General features: G+C 47.9%; 1 protein-coding gene across 1 annotated transcript in view; it reads left to right on the top strand.

The window, feature by feature from the left end:
• Positions 1-2443: 2443 nt before the first annotated feature.
• The window catches only part of LOC123230600 (zinc finger protein 420-like), a 55451-nt gene continuing 38835 nt past the window's right edge, over positions 2444-19059 (top strand). The window contains exons 1-5 of the mRNA XM_044656732.1: positions 2444-2490; positions 4665-4716; positions 10515-10641; positions 12083-12178; positions 14830-16407. Of these exons, the coding sequence (XP_044512667.1) occupies positions 4684-4716; positions 10515-10641; positions 12083-12178; positions 14830-16407 (1834 nt within the window). The 5' untranslated portion in view covers positions 2444-2490; positions 4665-4683. The remainder of the gene's footprint in view (positions 2491-4664; positions 4717-10514; positions 10642-12082; positions 12179-14829; positions 16408-19059) is intronic.

Genomic DNA, 19059 nt, shown 5'->3' with positions numbered 1-19059 from the left:
ATACTTTGGACATATTGAGTATTAATTTTAAAATCGACAACTCCCGCCTGGTCATAGCTAATAATCCTTGTGATAGGTTGCTGTAGTTTTTCTGGTAGTGTTTATTATTTAAGGTTTCAGAATTGATAGTCATTAAGGAAATTTGCCTCTCATTTTCTTTCTGTTTTTGGTCTTCCTGGCTTAGGCATTAATACGATATTAGTGTCATAAAAACATTTTGCAGGACTCCTTCTTTGCTTATTTTACCAAAGAGTCCATATGATATTGGGATTAATTGTTCCTTAAATGTTTGATAGAATTCACTTGTGAATCCACCTGGACCTGGAGATTTTTTCTTAGGAAGTTCATTTATGGCTTGTTTAATTTTCTTTTTATGAGATAGGATTATTTAAGTATTCTATGTCCTCATTTGTTAATCCAGGAAGTTTATATTTTTGGAAATATTCATCCATTTTACTTAGATTGTCAGATTTGTTGTCATAAGTTGGGCAAAGAGTTCCTAATGATTGCTTCAATTTCTTTTTCATTTTTGATACTGTTATGATGATAATAACAGATAATTTGGAGAAGCAGATGAATGTGTCAGGGCCAAATAGAGCTTCAAGTCAAGAGCCACAGATTGACAGGCTTCAGAGAGGAAGGAGGGGGTAAAACACTCCTGGATGGCAAACCCCTCCCCTCCAACTGCTGCTGCTTCAGTTGGTAATGAAGACAGGAATGAGATTCTTCTGGTAAGTTTCTGTTATGGCTGAAACCCCAATGATGTTCCTTTTCTTTAATTTATATTCCTCACAGGTCAGTTAGATGAATAAGTAGAAGCTAGCTATAACTGTTGTGGACTGAGATGATCTTCTTAAACTGGCAGCAGACAGGATTCAAATGAGATGTCCAGACTGAGTTGTGAGTATCCCCCCAAATAATTTCCCAGGCACAGATTTGAAGGTATAGGTTATATTAGGAAATAACAAGGTAAACTAGAGAGGTTAATGAGGGGTTTAGGATAATGAAAGGTGACCCTGAACTGTTAAATTGATGCCCCCTTCCCCCCTCCTCACAGGAGGGGATGAAGGCATTTAACTAAAACTGGCTCTCTTGCTATTGATGAATATCTACTAAATATTTGTTGTAATGAAGTTGATATAAACTAACCCTACTAAACAGGCTAATCCTTATGTAGAAACCACACTGGCTATGCCACAATGGCCTCTCAAGTGAACCCCCAAGTGTGGAGTAGTAAGCAGGGTGTCTGCTCACTTCAACCTCCACAAAGTAACTGTCTCAAACCCTTCTCAACTGCCCCCTCACCCAAAGTTCTCCAGGGGGTTCCCCTGGAATTCTGGGTGAGGCTGTCCTTGTACCTTTGCAGGGATTCCATGCTTTGCATCTCCACACCACAATACAGGTAATTGGATGTTCTTCTTCCCTTTTGTGAACAATGAGATTAGTCAGTATTGTATTTTTTATACATCTTCCTTAAAAGAATCCCTTGTCTTACTTATTAGTTCAATAGTTTTCTCACTTTCAACTGTGCTAGTTTTTCCTTTGACTTTTAGGATCTCCAATTTGATCTTTAACTGGTGATGGTTAATTTTTTTCTAGTTTTTCAGTTGCGCGTCCTTTTCTTTGATTAGCTTTTTCTCTTTTTCATTGGTAGCAGGAGTACGAAATTTCCCCTAAATAATGCTTTGGCTGTATTCCACACATTTTGCCATGTTGTCTCCTCATTGTCCTTCCCTTTAACTAAATCATTGCTTTTTTCTTGTGTGTTCTTTGGCCCAGCCCTTTTGTAGAATTAGATTATTTAATTTTCAATGAATGTTTTGTCTTACGGGGAATTCTTACTCCTTATAATCGTTATCGCATCATCATCTGAACACGATGCATTTATTAGTTCGGCTCTTTTTTTGCATTTGGTTGTGAAATTTTTATGCCTTAGAATCAGGTCAGAGCGGGAGGGGCGTGGCCAGAGAGACCAGAGGAATAGGGGCGTGCCTAAAGAGGGGCGTGGCCAGAGAGACCTGCGAGGTTAGATAGGGCGGACCGAGAGGGCGGGGCTTTCTCCTCCTGCTCCCAATCCGCGTCCAGGGCTGCAGACCTTCGGGAGCCTGGCCACGCCCACATTTCTTTCCTGCCAGCTTGGGGGGGGGAGGAGGAGAGAAGCTCTCTGCGGCCCCCGCACTGTCTGCGGACCAAACAGAACTCAGAACTCGGGACGCCTGAGGCCGCGGGACCCTTTTCTTTCTTCCCGAAACCCCAGAGCCCAGAGCGCGCCCCAGGTAGCGGGCGAGCGCGGGCGGGGCGGAGGAATGCGGGGGAGGGGTGGGAGAGGGAGGCGGAGAAGGAGTGGAGAGGGGGAGGGCCAGCCCCAAGGGAGGGCGGTGCGGAGGCCTCCCGGAAACCGGAAGTGGAAGTACCGCGTTCCCCCCCTCCTCCGGGCGCTTCCAAAGGTTTTCAGGCCTTGACCCCTCACGCCCCGCGCCTCCAGCCTCGGTAATTATGAAGTGGTGGTGGGGGGGCCAGATGTGGGAGGAGCGGGAGGCGGGGGAGTCTCTCCCCTCCCCCCGGTTGGAGCCCCTGGCCGCGTGGGCCCCTTGGGCTGGGTCGGGTTCGAATTCTCGGGGAAGACCGCCCCCCCCCTGGAGCCCAATTCCAGGATCCCCTCCCCCACGACTGGCGAGACTGCGGCTGGGCGGGGCTGGCTGGGGCCTCTGGCTTCCTCTTTGGATCTTCTTTCCTGCTAAAACGTGCTGCCTGGAGGGGGTGTCTGGGGGGGGGGCCGTACCGGATGCAGTTTTACCGGCCATGTCAGGACCCCGGAGTCCTGCCTCCCAGCCTCTGCTGCAGGCACACCCTGCACCCTCTATTCAGGCTAAACAGGCTGTAATGACCAGAGAGGGTGGAGAGGGAAGAGGAGTTCGGGAGGGCTTCCTGGAGGAGGCGACTTTGTCATTTGGACTGTAGGGAAGCCGGGGAGGGCGGTGGTCTGAGCTGGGGAGGGGGAGCCTGTCAGCCCCCCATGGGGGACACCCAAAGAAGGTGCTTCTGGCCAGGAGCTGGAGGTGCTGTTCTTGGATCCCCTCCCCCCCCCCCCCCCCCGTGTCCTGGGGCAGGGAGGAGGGGGATGGGCCATTAGGGCTGGGCGTGCCCAAGAGCATCTTGGGGGTTTTGCTGGGGGTGGGGGGAGGCTGGGCCAGAGGAAAGTCACTGCAGGGGCTCAATGGAGGCCAGCAGAGCCCCAGGAAGGCCCTGCAGTCAGGGATGTGGGGCTGAGGGAGGAGGAGGGCCCTCTGGCAAAGGGAGCCCCCTCTGGGCCTCTGGGGAGAGTGCCAAGCCTGCCTTGGGGAGGGCCTGGGTTCCAGTCTGGCCTCAGACCCTTCCTGTGCTCTTAGGGGCTCCCCCTTTTGTCTTTGAACCCCGAGCCTGGCCTGCCCCCCTGGAAGGGCTTCCTGGCTGGAAGAGCTTCCTGGGGGCTGGCTGGGCCCTCCTGGAGCACTGAGAGGGACCCCATGACCCTCCCCCAGCCCAGGGGGTCCTCCTGCAGACCCTCCCCCTCCCCCTGAGAGCAGGCCTTAGGCTTTGGGCCATTTTCTTGTCCCATTCGGGCCACCTTGGCCTCTTGGCCACGTCCAGGCCCTGTTCCAGGTTCTCCTCCTCCTTCTCCTCCCCCGACCCTGACTGACCCCCCCCTTCACCTGCCTGATTCTTCTGAGATGGTTCAGAACCCCCAGATCGCCCCTCCTTGTAGTCCTCACATTCCCTCACTCCCCCTCCCCCCAGGAGCTCTCTGCTAGGAGGGGCTGGATGCAGGGGGAGGGGGGCTCTCTCCTGCCCAGCCTGGTGGGGGTGGCCTAGGGGGAATCCCAACCCTGGGGTGGGGCCTAAGGGGAGAGAGGGGCCATTCCCTGGCCCCAGGGATTTGTGACCCAGGTGTCCTGACCCCCAACTCCTGCTTAGAGGTTCCTCTGGGCTGCCCTCTGAGAGGATCCCTGAGCTCTGCCTTCCTGCCCCCAGAATCCCCCCCCAGGAGCCAAAGCCCTTTCCTGGCCCCCTTCTTTGGCCCCCTGGCCCTTGGGCGGGTCCCCATCAGGGCCCAGGCCTTGGCCTCCCTGGCTCCAGTTCCCTTTAGGGATTCCCAGCCTCAGCTGCGCCAGAGGGTCCCAGGCGCCCTGCCCAGCTCCTAGGGAGCCCCCAGCACCCCTTCCTCCTGCTTCCCAGGAGCACTTGAGCCTCCCCAGGGTCCTGCCCTCCTGCCAGGAGCTCTGCTGGACCCTGTGCCTTCCCAGCCCCTCCCTGGGCTCCCCTTCTGGCCCTGCTGCCTCTCGGGGGTCTGGGAGGATGGCAGAAGGGAGGGGGCAGAAGAGCAGGAACAGAGGGGGGGCTCAGCTGCCCTCCAGACCCTCTTCTCTTCCCCAGCTGCCCCCCTCCCTGTGCTGGTAGCAGGCTTTCATGTGAGGGCAGGCCTTGCCCTGGGTGCCTCCTGGGGCCCCTCACCCCGTGGAGATCCCTGTGGGGCAGCCTTGGGCCTGGGAAGAGAAGGGAAAACCTGTGCCCTCTGGGTCCCTTCTCCCTCCCCAGCTGTGGGTGCTCAGGTGGGGCTCCAGGGTGGAAGAGATGGAGGAGCTTCCCCAGAGGGACTCACTGGGGCTCCTTTGCTGCCTCCACAGGGAGCCTGGAGTCCCCGGGATGGCCTCAGAGAGGGACAGACTGCCAGCCCAGGTAAGTGTGTCTCAGCCCCACATGGAGCCCATCAGGCAGGGAGGCCCTTCCCTGGCTCTGACACAAGCTGGGCTGGGAAGCTGCTGCCTCCTTCCTGCTGGGCCATTTCTGTGCCCACATCCAGGGCAGGAGGAACAGCCCTTCCCGGCTCTCCTCTCGGCTTTGGGAGGGATTCCTGGGCCCCTGGACAGCTCCGACCCCCAGAGCTCCCCCCAGGCTGCCTCCCAGGCCGGGTTTCTCCCCATCTCCTTAGCACCTCCAAATCCTGGGCTATGGATGCCTTATAGGTCTTCATATTCACTGCCTCGCCATCAGCCCTAAACTGAGTCTGATCTCTAATGGGTAACCACGTCCCAGTAGCCGACGCCATCGCCCCCTCCTCAGTTCGAGTAGCAACCCCAGTCTCTTGGTCACTTGCAGTCTCGGGCTGTCCCCACAGTAATCCTCACCTTCTTGGGAGTCATTTTATCCTTAGGGAGGAACGTGCCCTCAGTGAGTTCCAGCTGCAGTATGGTCTGCTTGTCCAGTTCCTGCCCCAGCCTGATTTGGTTGTTGGTCTCTATCATCACCTTTACGTGCTCTTTCCTGAGACGATAGAGAGCACCTCCTCAGACCTTCTCTCAGTCCTGTCTGCAGCCTTTGATGCTTTTGGCCCCCTCTCTCCTCCTCGATATTCTCTTCTCGCGAGGGTTTTACACACGACTCTCCCTCCTGGTTTAGCTTCTACCTCTGACCTGTGATTCTCTGTCTTCTCTGCTGGCTCCTCCTCTAGATTTTGTAACACTAGGGTTAGGTTGAGGAGTTCCTTCAGCCCTGTCTTTGGCCCTCTACTCTCCTCCTTCTGGACTTCTTTACTTGGTGATCTCATCACATACCAGGGACGAATGCAAGCACAGTCTCTCTGCTGATGAGTCTCAGGCCTACATTTTCTGCCCCAATCTCGGTGCTGACCTCTAGTCTTTCATCTCAAATTTCCTTACAGGGATTTCACATTAGGAGACCAGTAGACATCTTGAGCTCAGTGTGTCCCTAATACATTGTTCTCTCTCCCCTAGATGGAATGTCCACCTTCTCTATAGCTGTATCCTCCTCATCCCTCTAATATAAAACCTTTGACTCCTTCCTGTCCGTTACCTCAGTATCCAACATGGCGCCAGGACCAGTCAGTTTCACCTTTGCAGCATCTCCAGTATGTCCCCTTCTGTCTGTGTCACTGCCATCCTCCTGGTGGAGACTCATATCATCTCCCTCCTGGTCTAGTAAGACAACCTCATGCTGGGTCTGCCACAAGGCTCTCCCTACTCCAAGGCCTCCTCTATTCTCCCACCAGAGTGATTTTCCTACTGCTCAGCTCTGATCATGTCACTTCCCTACTCCATAAACCCCAGTGGCTCCCTATTCCCTCCAGGATCAGATACAAACCATTCTGTTTGGTCTTCAAAGCCCTCTTTCCCGTCTTCTTATTCATTACTCTCCAGTCTGTGTTCTTGAATCCAGGGAGCCTGGCCTTCAGGATTCCTTCAGCTGCAGACTTTCAAAAAACGCTTTACTTTCTGTCCTAGAATTGATGGTAAATATCTGTTGTGAGGCAGAAGATGGCTAAGAGGCAGGTAATTGGGGGTAAGTGGCTTACCCAGGGTCACATAGGTAGGAAGTGTCAGAGGTCATATTTGAACCCAGGATCTTGTCTCTTAGTTCTCTAGTCACAGAGTCACCTAACTGACCCAAAATGGAGAAAAGGTTTTTGTTGTTTTTAACCTTTACCTGCTATCTTGGGATTAGTTCTAAGATAGATGAGTGATGACGGCTAGGCAGTCAGAGTTAAGTGACTTACCCAGGATCACATAGCTAGGAAGGGACTAAAGTCACATCTGAACCCACGTCTTCCTGACTCCAGATCTCGCACTCTATCCACCGTGTGATCTGACTGTGTCTAGTTTGGGGCATTTTCGGTGGCTTTACTTCATGTCTGGAATATTTCCCTCCACATTTCAGACCACTGACCCCTTTAAACTTCCTGTAAGTCCCAATTAAAGACTAAAAACTTCCTATAGGAAACCTTCCATCATCCCTCTTAGTCAGAGTGTCTTCATTCTTTCCATTCTTCCCTATTTTTCCTAGACCAGTCATGGGCAAACTTCTTAAAGAGGGGGCCAAAGGAAAGGAAATGCTCATCTGTCGGTCTGTTTCTAAGGTAACTCTTTTGAAGTTTCATCGTATTTGTATTCTATTCATTGTATTCGTCAGATTAGGAATTAATGTTTGTAGCCAGAGAGAACATTTTAGGGGGCTGCATCTGGCCTGCAGGCTATAGTTTGCCCCTCACTGTCCTAGACAGAATTTACTTTGTGTCCATTGTGTATTGTCTTCCTGCCCCACTGGACTGTGAGCTGCTGGAAGGCAAGGACTGTCTTTTACCTCTTGGGGAATCCCCAGAAGTGCAGAGCAGATGCTAAATGTAGAGGGAAAGGAAATGACAGTTTCTGATCCTTGAGATGCTCTGGGTGTGTCCCCATCTTCTCTGTATCTTCTCTTCTCTCCTGTGGTCCTGAAGTCCAACAAAGAAACAACCTCCTGGAGCTGATGGGATGCCAGAAGATTCTTCCCATGATGCCCTCTGTCTTCACCTTTAGCTCTACCGGGTTTCCTCCTTCCTCCCTTTCTCCTTGTCTGTAGTTTTTAAAAGAAACCTTTTTCTGCTCTCTCTGATGTTCTGCCGCTGCTACTGTTGTCTTCAGTAATTCACTCCTCTTGCATTTCTGCTGCTCGATGAGTGTTCAAGAAGCAAATGATCTCTTCCCTTTGGGGTCTCTTCCTAAAAATACCGTAGACTCCTCTTCATTAGTGAACATCTACTGTTCTGTCCAACATTGTGAAGGTCAGGTGTTGGGAGTGAAATTTAACTAGAAGGTAAACTGAGGCAACTCTCCAAGGAGGACAAGCAGGGGAATGCTGCCTGTCAATAAAAGGGGTCAGGGGCTTGCCTCTGTTAATGCTCCAAACCCTAAGGAAAAAGGCTAGATCTCGTTGATAGGTTTGGGGGAGCACAGAACAAAGAACAGACGGGTAAGTGATGTCTATCATAGGATGGAGGTAAGTGATGTCTATCACTGGTTATAGATCCTGGATAGTCAGGGACACTGTGACTGACTGGAATAATCAATACTAAGGGGCCATCAATGCCTCAGCCCTCCTTCTCTCAGACTAAGAAGAGATTCTTGTGTGTCTAGTGTAAGGTCAGGGCCCTGACTGGGCAGCAAACCAGACATCTCTGAGATGGGTCAGCTGTGTAGAAAGACTAGACCTGATTCCCTGTGGCTCACCTGAATCTTCTAAGCTGAAATAAGTAACTGCTTAAATTGGGTAATATGGAGATGTCACACACCACCAGGACATACCCACACACCGCAAGTGACAAGATCTCACAGGACAACAAGGGACCTCTCACAAGGGATGTTTGTGTTAGGTGAAACCACTCTAGCTATTGAAATGGCAGTTAGCAATTGTGAGTCATTAACCACTGGGGAAAACACAAGGGTTGGATGTTAACACTCTGGGTCCTTTTTGGGGTTTGAGGAAAGACAACAAGGAGTAAGCAAAACAGTTTATTCTAAGTTTTAGAGTTGGAGTTATGGGGAAAAGGTCACACTGAACTAGATAACTATGGACAGACTTCAGGGACTTGAAACGGGTCAAAATCTACACTGGAGGTTAGAAAGGGAAGGTGATGGTCTCACAACTTGGATCCTCTTCAACTCCAGCAGTGTTCACAGCTAACTGGATCCTTAGCAAATAATCCACACAGGTAAAAACAAGGAGCTTGAAACATCCTGGTATGTCCATCACTCAAGTCTGGTCTTCTTGCTCAACTTTAATTTCCACGGTCAGGTGTTTCTTCTCAGAGACAAATCCACTTTCCTTGGGCTCTTCACTGGGACGGGTAGAATAGCCTCTAACTGCCACAGCCATACAAGAGTCACTCTAGGAAAAAAAAATCCTCCAGCCTTGCCTCATATGCTTGCCATCTTACCGTAAATGTCTAAAACTTAATCTATAAATTTGCCTATTACAAAGCTCAGTTAATGCCTTGAAATAAGACTCGAACAGTGACAAAGTGCCCAAGAGCTGGATTCTGCATTTCACCTATTACAGGCTGGGGGAATGTGGAGCTGAGTCAGGAGGCAGAGAACCAGCACTCAGGCAGTTACCGGACAAAAGCAGTTACTGTAAATAGGATCAATAAGTAAATGATCCAAGATCAGCTCAGTCTTCTCCAAGGATAGGTCACCCTGGGCTGCATCCTGAGTCCGAGCTCTCTCTGAGACACATTCTCTCCTTTTGTGTACCTTCCACAGTGGTATGAGTAAATACTGATGTGGGGGCTCATTACCAGATTGACGAACATTTTTGGGGGGGGGAGGGGAGGGAGATCTTAGCCTTTCTAAATCTCATTCTTGACTCAGTAGAGATCAGGAAAGCTCAGAAACAAACCCCTAGCCGAGAGAGGCAGTTAGTTCCAGGAGGTACTGTAAGAAGGGAAACTAGATATTTAAGGTATGGTTGCTAGAAATCGGATTAACTCGATTTCAGATTAAAATAGACCCAAGTCAGGATGACTTTTATGGAAATTTATTTACAATTAGGAAGGTTGAAGGTAGGGAAATTGAGAGAGAGAGACTGGCCCGGACCAGATAAGAATTTAGAGGCCCCAGCAAAGGAGCACAGAGGTTGATTAAACAAGGTTTCTAGCCACAAGGCCTTTTACAATTAGAGAGGCAAGAGAGGCCTCCTTGAGGGTAGAGCCTCCAGAAACACCAAAGGAGGAGAAAGGAAGTCAGCCTAACTTACCCACATGACAATTCAGAGGGAAACAGTCTGAGGCCTCACCAGAGATCCTTCAACACCAAGTTCAAAGCAACAACTCCCTCCACAGGAAGTGACCATCATATTTAAAAGATAGCATCTTTCGTCACTTCCTGCACCCACCTCCAAATTCAAGTGGAAAAATGGCAGCCTCAACACTGTTTTTGGACTGCCCAAAGGGCAGTCCCTTGTTTTTGATTTGTTACTTATTGTCACGTGTGGGTAACTAATCTTCCCCTCCCCTCTTAATTCTAAGTTGGGTGGTGTGACATTATGTCTGATGGCCAGAGTCTAACAATGAATGAGGATGAGCTAATTCCATTTACACTCACTCTCAATTTCCCTACCTTCAACCTTCCTAATGGTAAGTAAACTTCGATAAAAGTCATCCTGACTTTGGTCTATTTTAATTTGAAATCGAGTTAATCCGATTTCTGTAGACCATACCTTAAATATCTAGTTTCCCCTTACAGTTGGCAACCACGAAAGGAAGCCCCCTCTCCTTTCCTCGCCTGCCTTTTACATTCCCTTCAGCTCCCCACTCTGTGACTAGGGCTCTGGCATGTTGGTGACTCTCACACTGATACTGGCTGCCCTGGGACACAGCAACAAGGCCACAGACACATGACTGATACCTATATCCCACCATGGGGGCCCTGGGGATCAAGGCAGCACTGGAGGTCTCCTAGAGATTTCCCTTCACACACTAGAAACTCCTTGGCTTCTTTCCAAGCCATCCTAGAGCTGCTTTTCTCAAGCCTCCATCAGGCTCTTAAAGACTCAGCTTCTAGTGCTGCCTCTGACACTGACAAAAGGTGGGACCTTTGGGCCCCTCCCTTCTCTGTGGGTCAGTTTCCTCCTGTAATTGACCAGAGGTGGGCTCTTCACTGTGATGTGGCTTTCAGCCCTCTGTGCTCTGCCTTTGGCTGCTTTAGGAGGCGGTGACGTTCCGGGATGTGGCTGTGGACTTCACAAGGGAGGAGTGGCGCCTCTTGTCCCCTCCCCAGAAGGAGCTGTACAAGGAGGTGATGCTGGAGAATACCCGGAACCTGCTCTCTGTGGGTAAGGAGCCTCTCCCTATTGCCCGAGTCTGCCATCCAAGGGAATATGGCCCTCAGCAGCAGGCAAAGTTGGAAGCAGTTTTCTGTCATGAGGAAGGGATGAGGGCTGGTGTGCTGAGTCCCAGAGCCAGGTCCCTCCTGCTGCCTGGTTCTCCTGTAAAAGGACTTTGCGTTGTATAATGGGACCTTGGAGGCTCCCTTTGGTCCTCCTGAAGTCTGAGATCAAACGTGTATTGGAGAATCTCAGAGGTGGAAGTAATATCAAAGCTGATTCTGTCTCGCCTCTCCCTCACCCAGAATTGTGTCTCCCAAACCTATCTGGGAAAACTGTTCAGGAGGGTTTTCCTCCCACCCTCTTCCCCTCTAATGTGGATCTACTGTTGGGGATCTTTTTCTCTTTAACCAGCATAAACTCGTAGCTCACAGTTCCTTGGTGTCCCCAGGAGAGATGGTTTGTCCTTAATCTTTCTTCATATTGCCCTAAGCCTGGAGCAGAGCCAGTGAGGGAAGGGTTGAAGTGTTTATAATGACCTACTCTTGTCCCAGGTCTCTGCTGAGGGTTTTCTCTGTAATATTATGGCACTTTTCATCGTCTTCCTAATTCCTAATTCAGTCACACAATTATCCCCATTTTACAGATGAGGAAATAGATTTGATTAAGGGGCTTGTTCTGAGGCACCCACATAGGAGCTGTTTGTGGTGAAATGTAAACCGAGGCCTTCCTGCCTCTAATCCCAGGCTCCTACCCCCTTCCCTTCTAGCTGCCTCTCATTTCCAGATAATGGAAAACTATGAACTGAGTCCAGTCTTCTCTGAAGAAAATGCCCTAAAACCTAATGTTCTGGTTCCAGATTGGTTCCCCGACCTTTTCCCCACTCATCTCTCCACCCTATATGTTGGGGAGTTGCTCCTCCAGGATGCCCTGTAAACCTACAGGCCCTGCTTGCCCTTTGTGATTGTCCAGATGAATGGACTGGCTGAGAAAGCATTGGGCCAAACAAGGATTGTTGAATTCCCCAGGAGAGGAGGCAGAGGCTCCCCCAGAGGAGAGTCCATGAGGCTCAGAGAGATGTCAGGGAGGGAGGAGCAGGCAGGGTAATTGGACAAAATCTGATCTCTTGAGGTCTTTGTGTCTTGAGGCTTCAGACTGACCCAGAACATTGACCCTCGGACCCAATGTGGGAATTTTCACTTTATGCTAAAATGGACCAGAACAGGATGGGGGTTGGTGGCTGTTGCCCATTCCAGGTCCCCATGTAGGGTAAAGGGCACATCCTACCCTTGGCCCCTGTATTACAGACACTTAGGGGTGAGGCATACTCCTGTGGGAACCTCATGGACAGAGTCTGAGTTGAGTCACTAGACTTCCCAACCTTTCCCTAAGGTCCCTGAAGTGACAAGCTTCTCTCCATTTTCCTCCGTTACTGATTCCCCATGCCCAGGCCTTCTAGCTCCCCCAGAAGATGTGATCTCTTACTTGAAGCAGAAGGAAGCCACATGGGTGCTGGAGCAAGAAGGCCTAAGGAGCTGCTGCCCAGGTGAGAGGGGAAAAATGATGTGGGAGAGCCTGAGTGACCAGAGACTTCTGGGTGCTCTGGTGAAGCCAGGGCTAGATTTAGGGGCAGGAGGACCCAACTTGGAATTCTTTTTCAGAAGTTTTAGAGGAACTCCCTGGCCAAGTTACTGATTCCCTGGGCCTCAGTTTCCCCATCTGTAAAATGAGACTGTTGGACTCCATTTCCTGTCAGCTCCCTTCAGGGGATCAGTCTGTGACCCTTTAAGAAGTGAGTTTTGGGAACTGAAGGGCCTGGAAGTCTCCTTCAGAGGCCAGAAGGGCTGAGCTTATCCCCTCTGAGATCTTTAGTATCCAGAAACTTGTATGAATGCTTGCTCTGTGCTGGGTCCTGCCCTAAGTTATGTCGGAAATAAAGGGCTGCAGTGGGTATCCCCTGCCCTCATGGAGCTCACCCTCTGCTGGAGTAGATAGCAACATGCACTACAGGGCAGCCAATCACGAGTGGGAAAGCTCTGAAGAGAAGGAGCACTGGAGTGGTCTAATGTGGGGAGGTGGCCTGGGGCATCAGGAGAGCCAGACTGAGGATTCTGGGGGAAAGTATAGCAGAGGAAACAAGGGACAGGCACTGGCACAACTCATTGCAAATGGCCATGTCAAGCAGTTTAGCCCTGAACCCAAGGACAGATGTTGGACAGTACCTCATGGAGAGGAAGAGGTCAAGTGAGAGTGTTTGGAGCATTGGGGAGAAATGGTTTATTGGTTTCCAGAGGAAGAGTCGTTAGCTTATTAGTGTGGGAAAGGCTAAAGAAGAAAGAACAATGGAGGCCCTGCAGGGAGGAATAGAGGGGCTTAGATGAGGGATGGAATGGGCTTCTTTGCCCATGGAAAGAGATTTTCTTTAGCTAGGAGAAGAATATCCTTTTCCTGTGTTCCTGAGGCCAGAGAGGAAAAAGGAAGCAGCTGAGCTAGGTGAAATGTGAAGGATAAGAGAGCTCTGCAGAGAGGTTCAGCTTTTATTTAGTGAAGTATGAGGCCAAGCTCTTAGCTCAGAAGGTGAGGCAGGGGGTTTGAGGCAACCATGAGGGAGAGCTGGAGATTAGGGAAATATTTGGAAGGCTGCTGTGGTGTGTGGCAAAGGGAATCCATGAGGGAGACGTCACAGTATTGCCTTGCCACCTGAAGACCCAGCTGAGGTCAGGTAGCCTCAATGTAGAATGGAGCCAGGTAGCTGGTTTCCTGATTTTCTTTCAATTGACATGCAGCCCATGAGTTGGAGTGAAGACTAATGCTTTCCTTGGAAGTAATCCAAGGCTAAGCTTTCCCATTATCATAATTTTCAGACCCTTTCCTAGTCTCTGGGGCTCAGTCTTTTTCCTGTTCTTGGACAATCAGGTGACCACAGCACTCACTTTAGGGAAATGAGAGCCTAGAGAGAAGCCTCTGAGATCTCAGGATTGGGTCTACTCTAGTTCCAAGGAAGTTACTGTTGACTGCTGAGAAGGGCAAGAGAGAAACAGAAACTTGGCTGAGGCCAGAGCATGCATTTGCCTTCCAGGCGAGAGACCAGAATGCAAGGATCCTAGTAGAAGTTGGGCCTGACATAAGTGGTGGGCCCACTTAGTAAATATATTAAATAATAAAGATGTTCTTGGAACCATGCTAAGCCCTGAGTATACAAAGGAAGGGAAACACCATTGTGGGCCGTCCTGAAGCTCACAAAGTAGAACCCAGACATGGAGGTGTTTTAGAAAGATGCAACAGATCCTGAATCTCATTCTGAGATGATCCAGGGAGAAAGGTGTGTTTGGGAATGGAAATGCATTTAATTCAACAGGGAAATCAAGAATTCGAGAAGTTAAGAGAATGGCAATTTAAGGAGAAAAGCAATCAAAGAAGAAAGTAATCCAAATTCTAATGATAAAAATGAACATCACCAATTGCATATGGTCCCTAATATGTGTTATACACTTTATAAATATTATTGCATTAGATACTCATAGGAATCCTAGGAGTCTCTTGATATCAATATGTCCATGTTATCATTGAGGATCTTGAGACCAACAGAGCTCCCGTGACTTGCCCAGGCTTAAAAGACCTAGCAAGTTCTGATCTCAGATACCGGAAAAAAAAATAAGGTCAGAAGCAATCACAAAGGGAATTACATAATGCTTTCAGAAAAGCTAGGTGATGAAATAATAGGAATATTTAGTCTAAATGTATCCAATAGTGTCATACCTCTGAAGAGAGGATTGAATGTAGACAATTAAAATAAATCCAAAAGATTGAAAGTGAATAGTCTAGTACTATGGACAGAGAATGCCCAGTCACAAGATTTGTTCTCAGCTGCCAGGATTTTGTGTTGTCATTCATTCAGCATTTCTGAGGTCATGGTCTGAGTTAGCAATATAATAAAGCTAACCTGTCCAAAATCCCAGATTTGTTATGAAGAGCCAATGAGATCAATGGGAAGCTCTTTGTTATTTAAATTGTTTTTTAGCTTTGAGGCAATGGCATTTTCAAAGGATGGATTATGCCCATTTACATTGGAAGATTTTTCTTCTTACCTGAGGAAATAGGATATAAAGCGATTTATGTTCTGACAGTGGACGAAAGGAGATAGAGTTATATATGTGTACATGTCACTATATATGTATGTTTTACTGTTTCTTTTAGGAGAGAGCAAACCTGAAATGAAGATGAATCCAATAGAGATGAGCCCTTCTGTGGAAAAAATGGACCTACAAAAATTCATGAGTGATGGTCCCGATAATTTTGCTTTCAGAGAGTTCTGTGTTGCACCTCAACATTCATCCCATATTGAACATGAGAGAATGCACAGTGGGGAGAGACCTTATGAATGCAAGGAATGTGGAAAGACATTCACAAATAAGTCCAATCTTGCTAAACATCAGAGGATCCACACTGGGGAGAAACCTTATGAATGCAATCAATGTGGGAAGACATTCAGGCGGAGTTCTAGTCTTGTAGTACATCAGAGAATCCACACTGGGGAGAAGCCATATGAATGCAAGCAATGTGGAAAGTTATTCAGTCACAGCTCCAGTCTTGCTGCACATCAGAGCATCCACAGTGGTGAAAAACCTTATGAATGCCAACAATGTGAAAAGAAATTCAGTCGGAGTTCCAGTCTTGCTGTACATCAGAGAATCCACACTGGGGAGAAACCTTATGGATGCAAGCAGTGTGGAAGGACATTCAGTCAGAGCTCCTATCTTGCTGTACATCAGAGAATTCACACAGGAGAGAAACCTTTTGAATGCAGGCAGTGTGGAAAGACATTCCGTCAGAGCTGCTATCTAGCTTTACATCAGAAAATCCACACTGGAGAGAAACCTTATGAATGCAAACAATGTGGAAAGACATTCAGTATGAGTTCCTATCTTGCTATACATGAGAGAGTCCATACCGGGGAGAAACGTTATGAATGCAAACAGTGTGGAAAGAAATTCAGTCGGAGCTCCAGTATTGCTGTACATCAGAGAATCCACAGTGGGGAGAAGCCTTATGAATGCAACCAATGTGGAAAGATATTCAGTCAGAGATCCTATCTTGCTGTACATCAGAGAATCCACACTGGGGAGAAACCTTATGAATGCAAGCAGTGTGGAAAGACATTCATAAATAACTCCAGTCTTGCTGTACATGAGAGAGCCCACACTGGGGAGAAACCTTTTGAATGCAAGCACTGTGGAAAGACATTCCGTCAGAGCTCTGAGCTTACTGCACATCAGAGCATCCACACTGGGGAGAAACCTTATGAATGCAAGCAGTGTGGAAAGACTTTCAGACTTAGCTCCCAGCTTACTGTACATGGGAGAGTCCATACTGGGGAGAAACCTTATGAATGCAAAGAGTGTGGAAAGACTTTTAGGCTGAAGTCTGATCTTGCTATACATCAGAGAATCCACAGTGGGGCGAGGCCTTATAAATGCAAGGAATGTGGAAAGACATTCAGTCAGAGATCCTATCTTGCTGTACATCAGAGAATCCACACGGGGGAGAAACCTTATGAATGTAACCAATGTGGAAAGACATTCAGTAGGAGCTTTGGTCTTGCTAGACATGAGAGAATTCACACTGGTGAGAAACCTTATGAATGTAATCAATGTGGAAAGACATTCAGTCGGCGTTCCAATCTTGCTGTTCATCAGAGAATCCACACTGGGGAGAAACCTTATGAATGCAAGCAATGTGGAAAGACATTTCGTCAGAACTCTTACCTTGCTATACATCAGAATATCCACACTGGGGAGTAAACCTTATGAATACAATCAACATTGAAAAACATTCAGACAACGCTCCAGTCTTTCTGGATGTCAGATAATCTACACTGGGGATGAACCTTAAGAATACAAGCTATGTGGAAAGATGTTCACATGCAGCCACAGTCTTGCTATTGTGTGAAGGAAATTTACCATTTCCGCTTTTGTGGCAGCATACCTGGCATCAGTGTAAACTTGACTCAGAGGCAAAGATTGTATGATGGAAACCATTGAGTGAGGATAGTGTCAGCAGGAAAAAGCCCGCAATACAGCCAAGGGTTCAGGACACTAGGACAGGGAGACGTCCTCTGCACTGCCTGCTGGGTGACTGGCAAAGTAGAAAGCCATGGTTGGCTCCTGAGATGAGATGTATGAGAGTTAGAGGGTAGATAAATGGTTATAATTGTAAAATGTGGTAAGGGGACACACATTCATACATACAAAGCAAATATAATTATCCTAATAGGAAAATGGATGTGAATTAAAGTGCTACTACATTGTAATTGATTTTAAGCTAGTTTCACCAAATCTAGATTCATCCTTATAAATGGTACCCTACAGAATCTATCCTTGAGATATTTGCTGTCAGCACCTAAAATGATGGGCACCTCTACTTTCAGATTAGTCTGGTTCTCAGGGTTTTTGGATATCTCCCTGCTCACTAGGAGGGTCTGAGTCCAGCACATGAAGGAGGGGGGAAGAGACAGGAAAGTGGAGCTCCACAGATGAGCATGGGTAGTGGCTCAGGTAGAATTCAAGCCCTGGGTCAGAATTGGAGTCCTGAAGAAGAATGGCTTTTCAGAAGGAAAGCTCTAAGAGTTTTAGGTACCAGGATAATCTCAGGAAATGAGACACTACCTGAGAAGATTGGATCCAAGAGGTCATGGTGAGCATAGAGCACATATTCCAAGCAGTGGAGATAACTAAAGAAAAGGCAGTGTTACAAGATTGAGTGTCTTGACAAGAATCATCCAGGAGGCCAGTATCACTGGTTCAGAGACAGAGTAGAGAGGAGTTCTTTTGGGAGAAACATTCAAGTTTGTAGAATAACTTCAGTCCAAGGCTGGGAAACTCAAATTCCTTTCAGTTTGTAAGAAAAAGTTTTATTTGAAGAAGTAGCTCATGGTTGCATAATAACTCATGAAATAGTCTGGAGGCAAATTTGGGTGGATTCCTCTGGAATGCCAGAGCCCCCATTGGGCAGGCCCCTTGTGCTGCAATGTCCATCATTGGTCAATGTGAAAGAGATCTCCCTATCCTGGAATGAAAAAATGGGTTGGGGGATGTGGCACACTGGAGGACCTCTCTAGGTAGTTAGTGATGTTACAATTCTAAGAGTAATATGAGTACTTAAAACCAATTAGGCACAAAATGATTCCCAGTAGAGAATATTACAAATCCCATACATAAGAGTTGGTAACAACCATCCGCAATTCACGTTTGACTCATACTGAAACTATAGGTTTTGTAGTTGATGATTAACCAGTTTTAACTAGTGAGAAATCCCAGATTCCAGAGAATGAGGGTTCCTTTCCTCATTACCCCTCTGTGCTTGCTATGAGCCCATATCAGAGTGAAGGATAAAAATTCTGGAAAGAGGTTTTGGGAATTCCCTATGAAGAAGAGCAGGCCTTGGCTAGTAGAGTAAGGCAGAATCTTGAGGTCCTGACCCAGGGTGTCATTGGGGGAAAGGGCCCATCCTAGGGCCTCAGAGGCTTGGCAGAGTGGGGCTATTAGATGTGTGAAGACCCACCCAGAGTAGCTTGGATGTAAGCAAGACCTTAGGAGCTGATAACCCTCTGCATTTTGGAAACAGACTCTACAGGTGCAGGTCCCAGGTAAGTCTGGACTAGGAACCCAGAAGACACCAGACTTCTGCTAGCTCCCTTTTCCTATGTAAAGGTGAAAATTTGTGGTTGGAAAATAATTTCATGAAATTGTGTGGTTGTGAATATTTATTATATCTTGAGTCAGAAGTTTATTTGCAAAATAAAAGGGAAACAAATACATGTGAAAAACAGTAAAAGACATGAAAGGTTAGAGAGAAAATATCTATACTAGTCCTCACTCAGGAGAGCTGGTGGCAAGTAACCACCACAGCCTCCTCTAGGATGGAAACTAGTCTCTCCAGAAACTAGGAAAGGAGTCAGCCCTTTTCACTCACCCAGCGAATTAGCCCAGGAGTCAAGAGTCTAATGTGAAGCTGAGCTCCAAGCCCACAATCCAAGGTGCAGTCTCTAGTGAAGTTCCATCAAAGACTGTCTTCTCAAAGATAATCTCCCTAAAGTTGAAGGATTTCTTGACTTATCTGACTCGTTCCTTTCCCTCTTCATACTGTCCAATCACAGTTTCCAAATTGTCTAGCACTGCCCAAGGGTCAGTGTTTGTGGGAAGCTTACATTTTCACTTTCTGAAGTTTAAGTTCTCATCTAAGGTGTGAATTTTCTAAATTCATCTGGACAGGTGAATAGTCATCCTGACTGAGTTTCTGAGGGTATGAATTCACTAAGTGGTTTTTGAGCCCCTCCACATACTTTAAGCTTGTGTTGATTCAATCAAAAGGTGGACAAAGGAGAGTTAATCCTGTCTTCACAATCTAGTGAGGTAGTTGAGTTAGTGT

Source organism: Gracilinanus agilis, chromosome 1, assembly GCF_016433145.1.
Source record: "Gracilinanus agilis isolate LMUSP501 chromosome 1, AgileGrace, whole genome shotgun sequence".
NCBI lineage: Eukaryota > Metazoa > Chordata > Mammalia > Didelphimorphia > Didelphidae > Gracilinanus > Gracilinanus agilis.
Note: the sequence above shows the minus strand (reverse complement) of the source record. Positions and strands in the feature narration are given on the sequence as shown.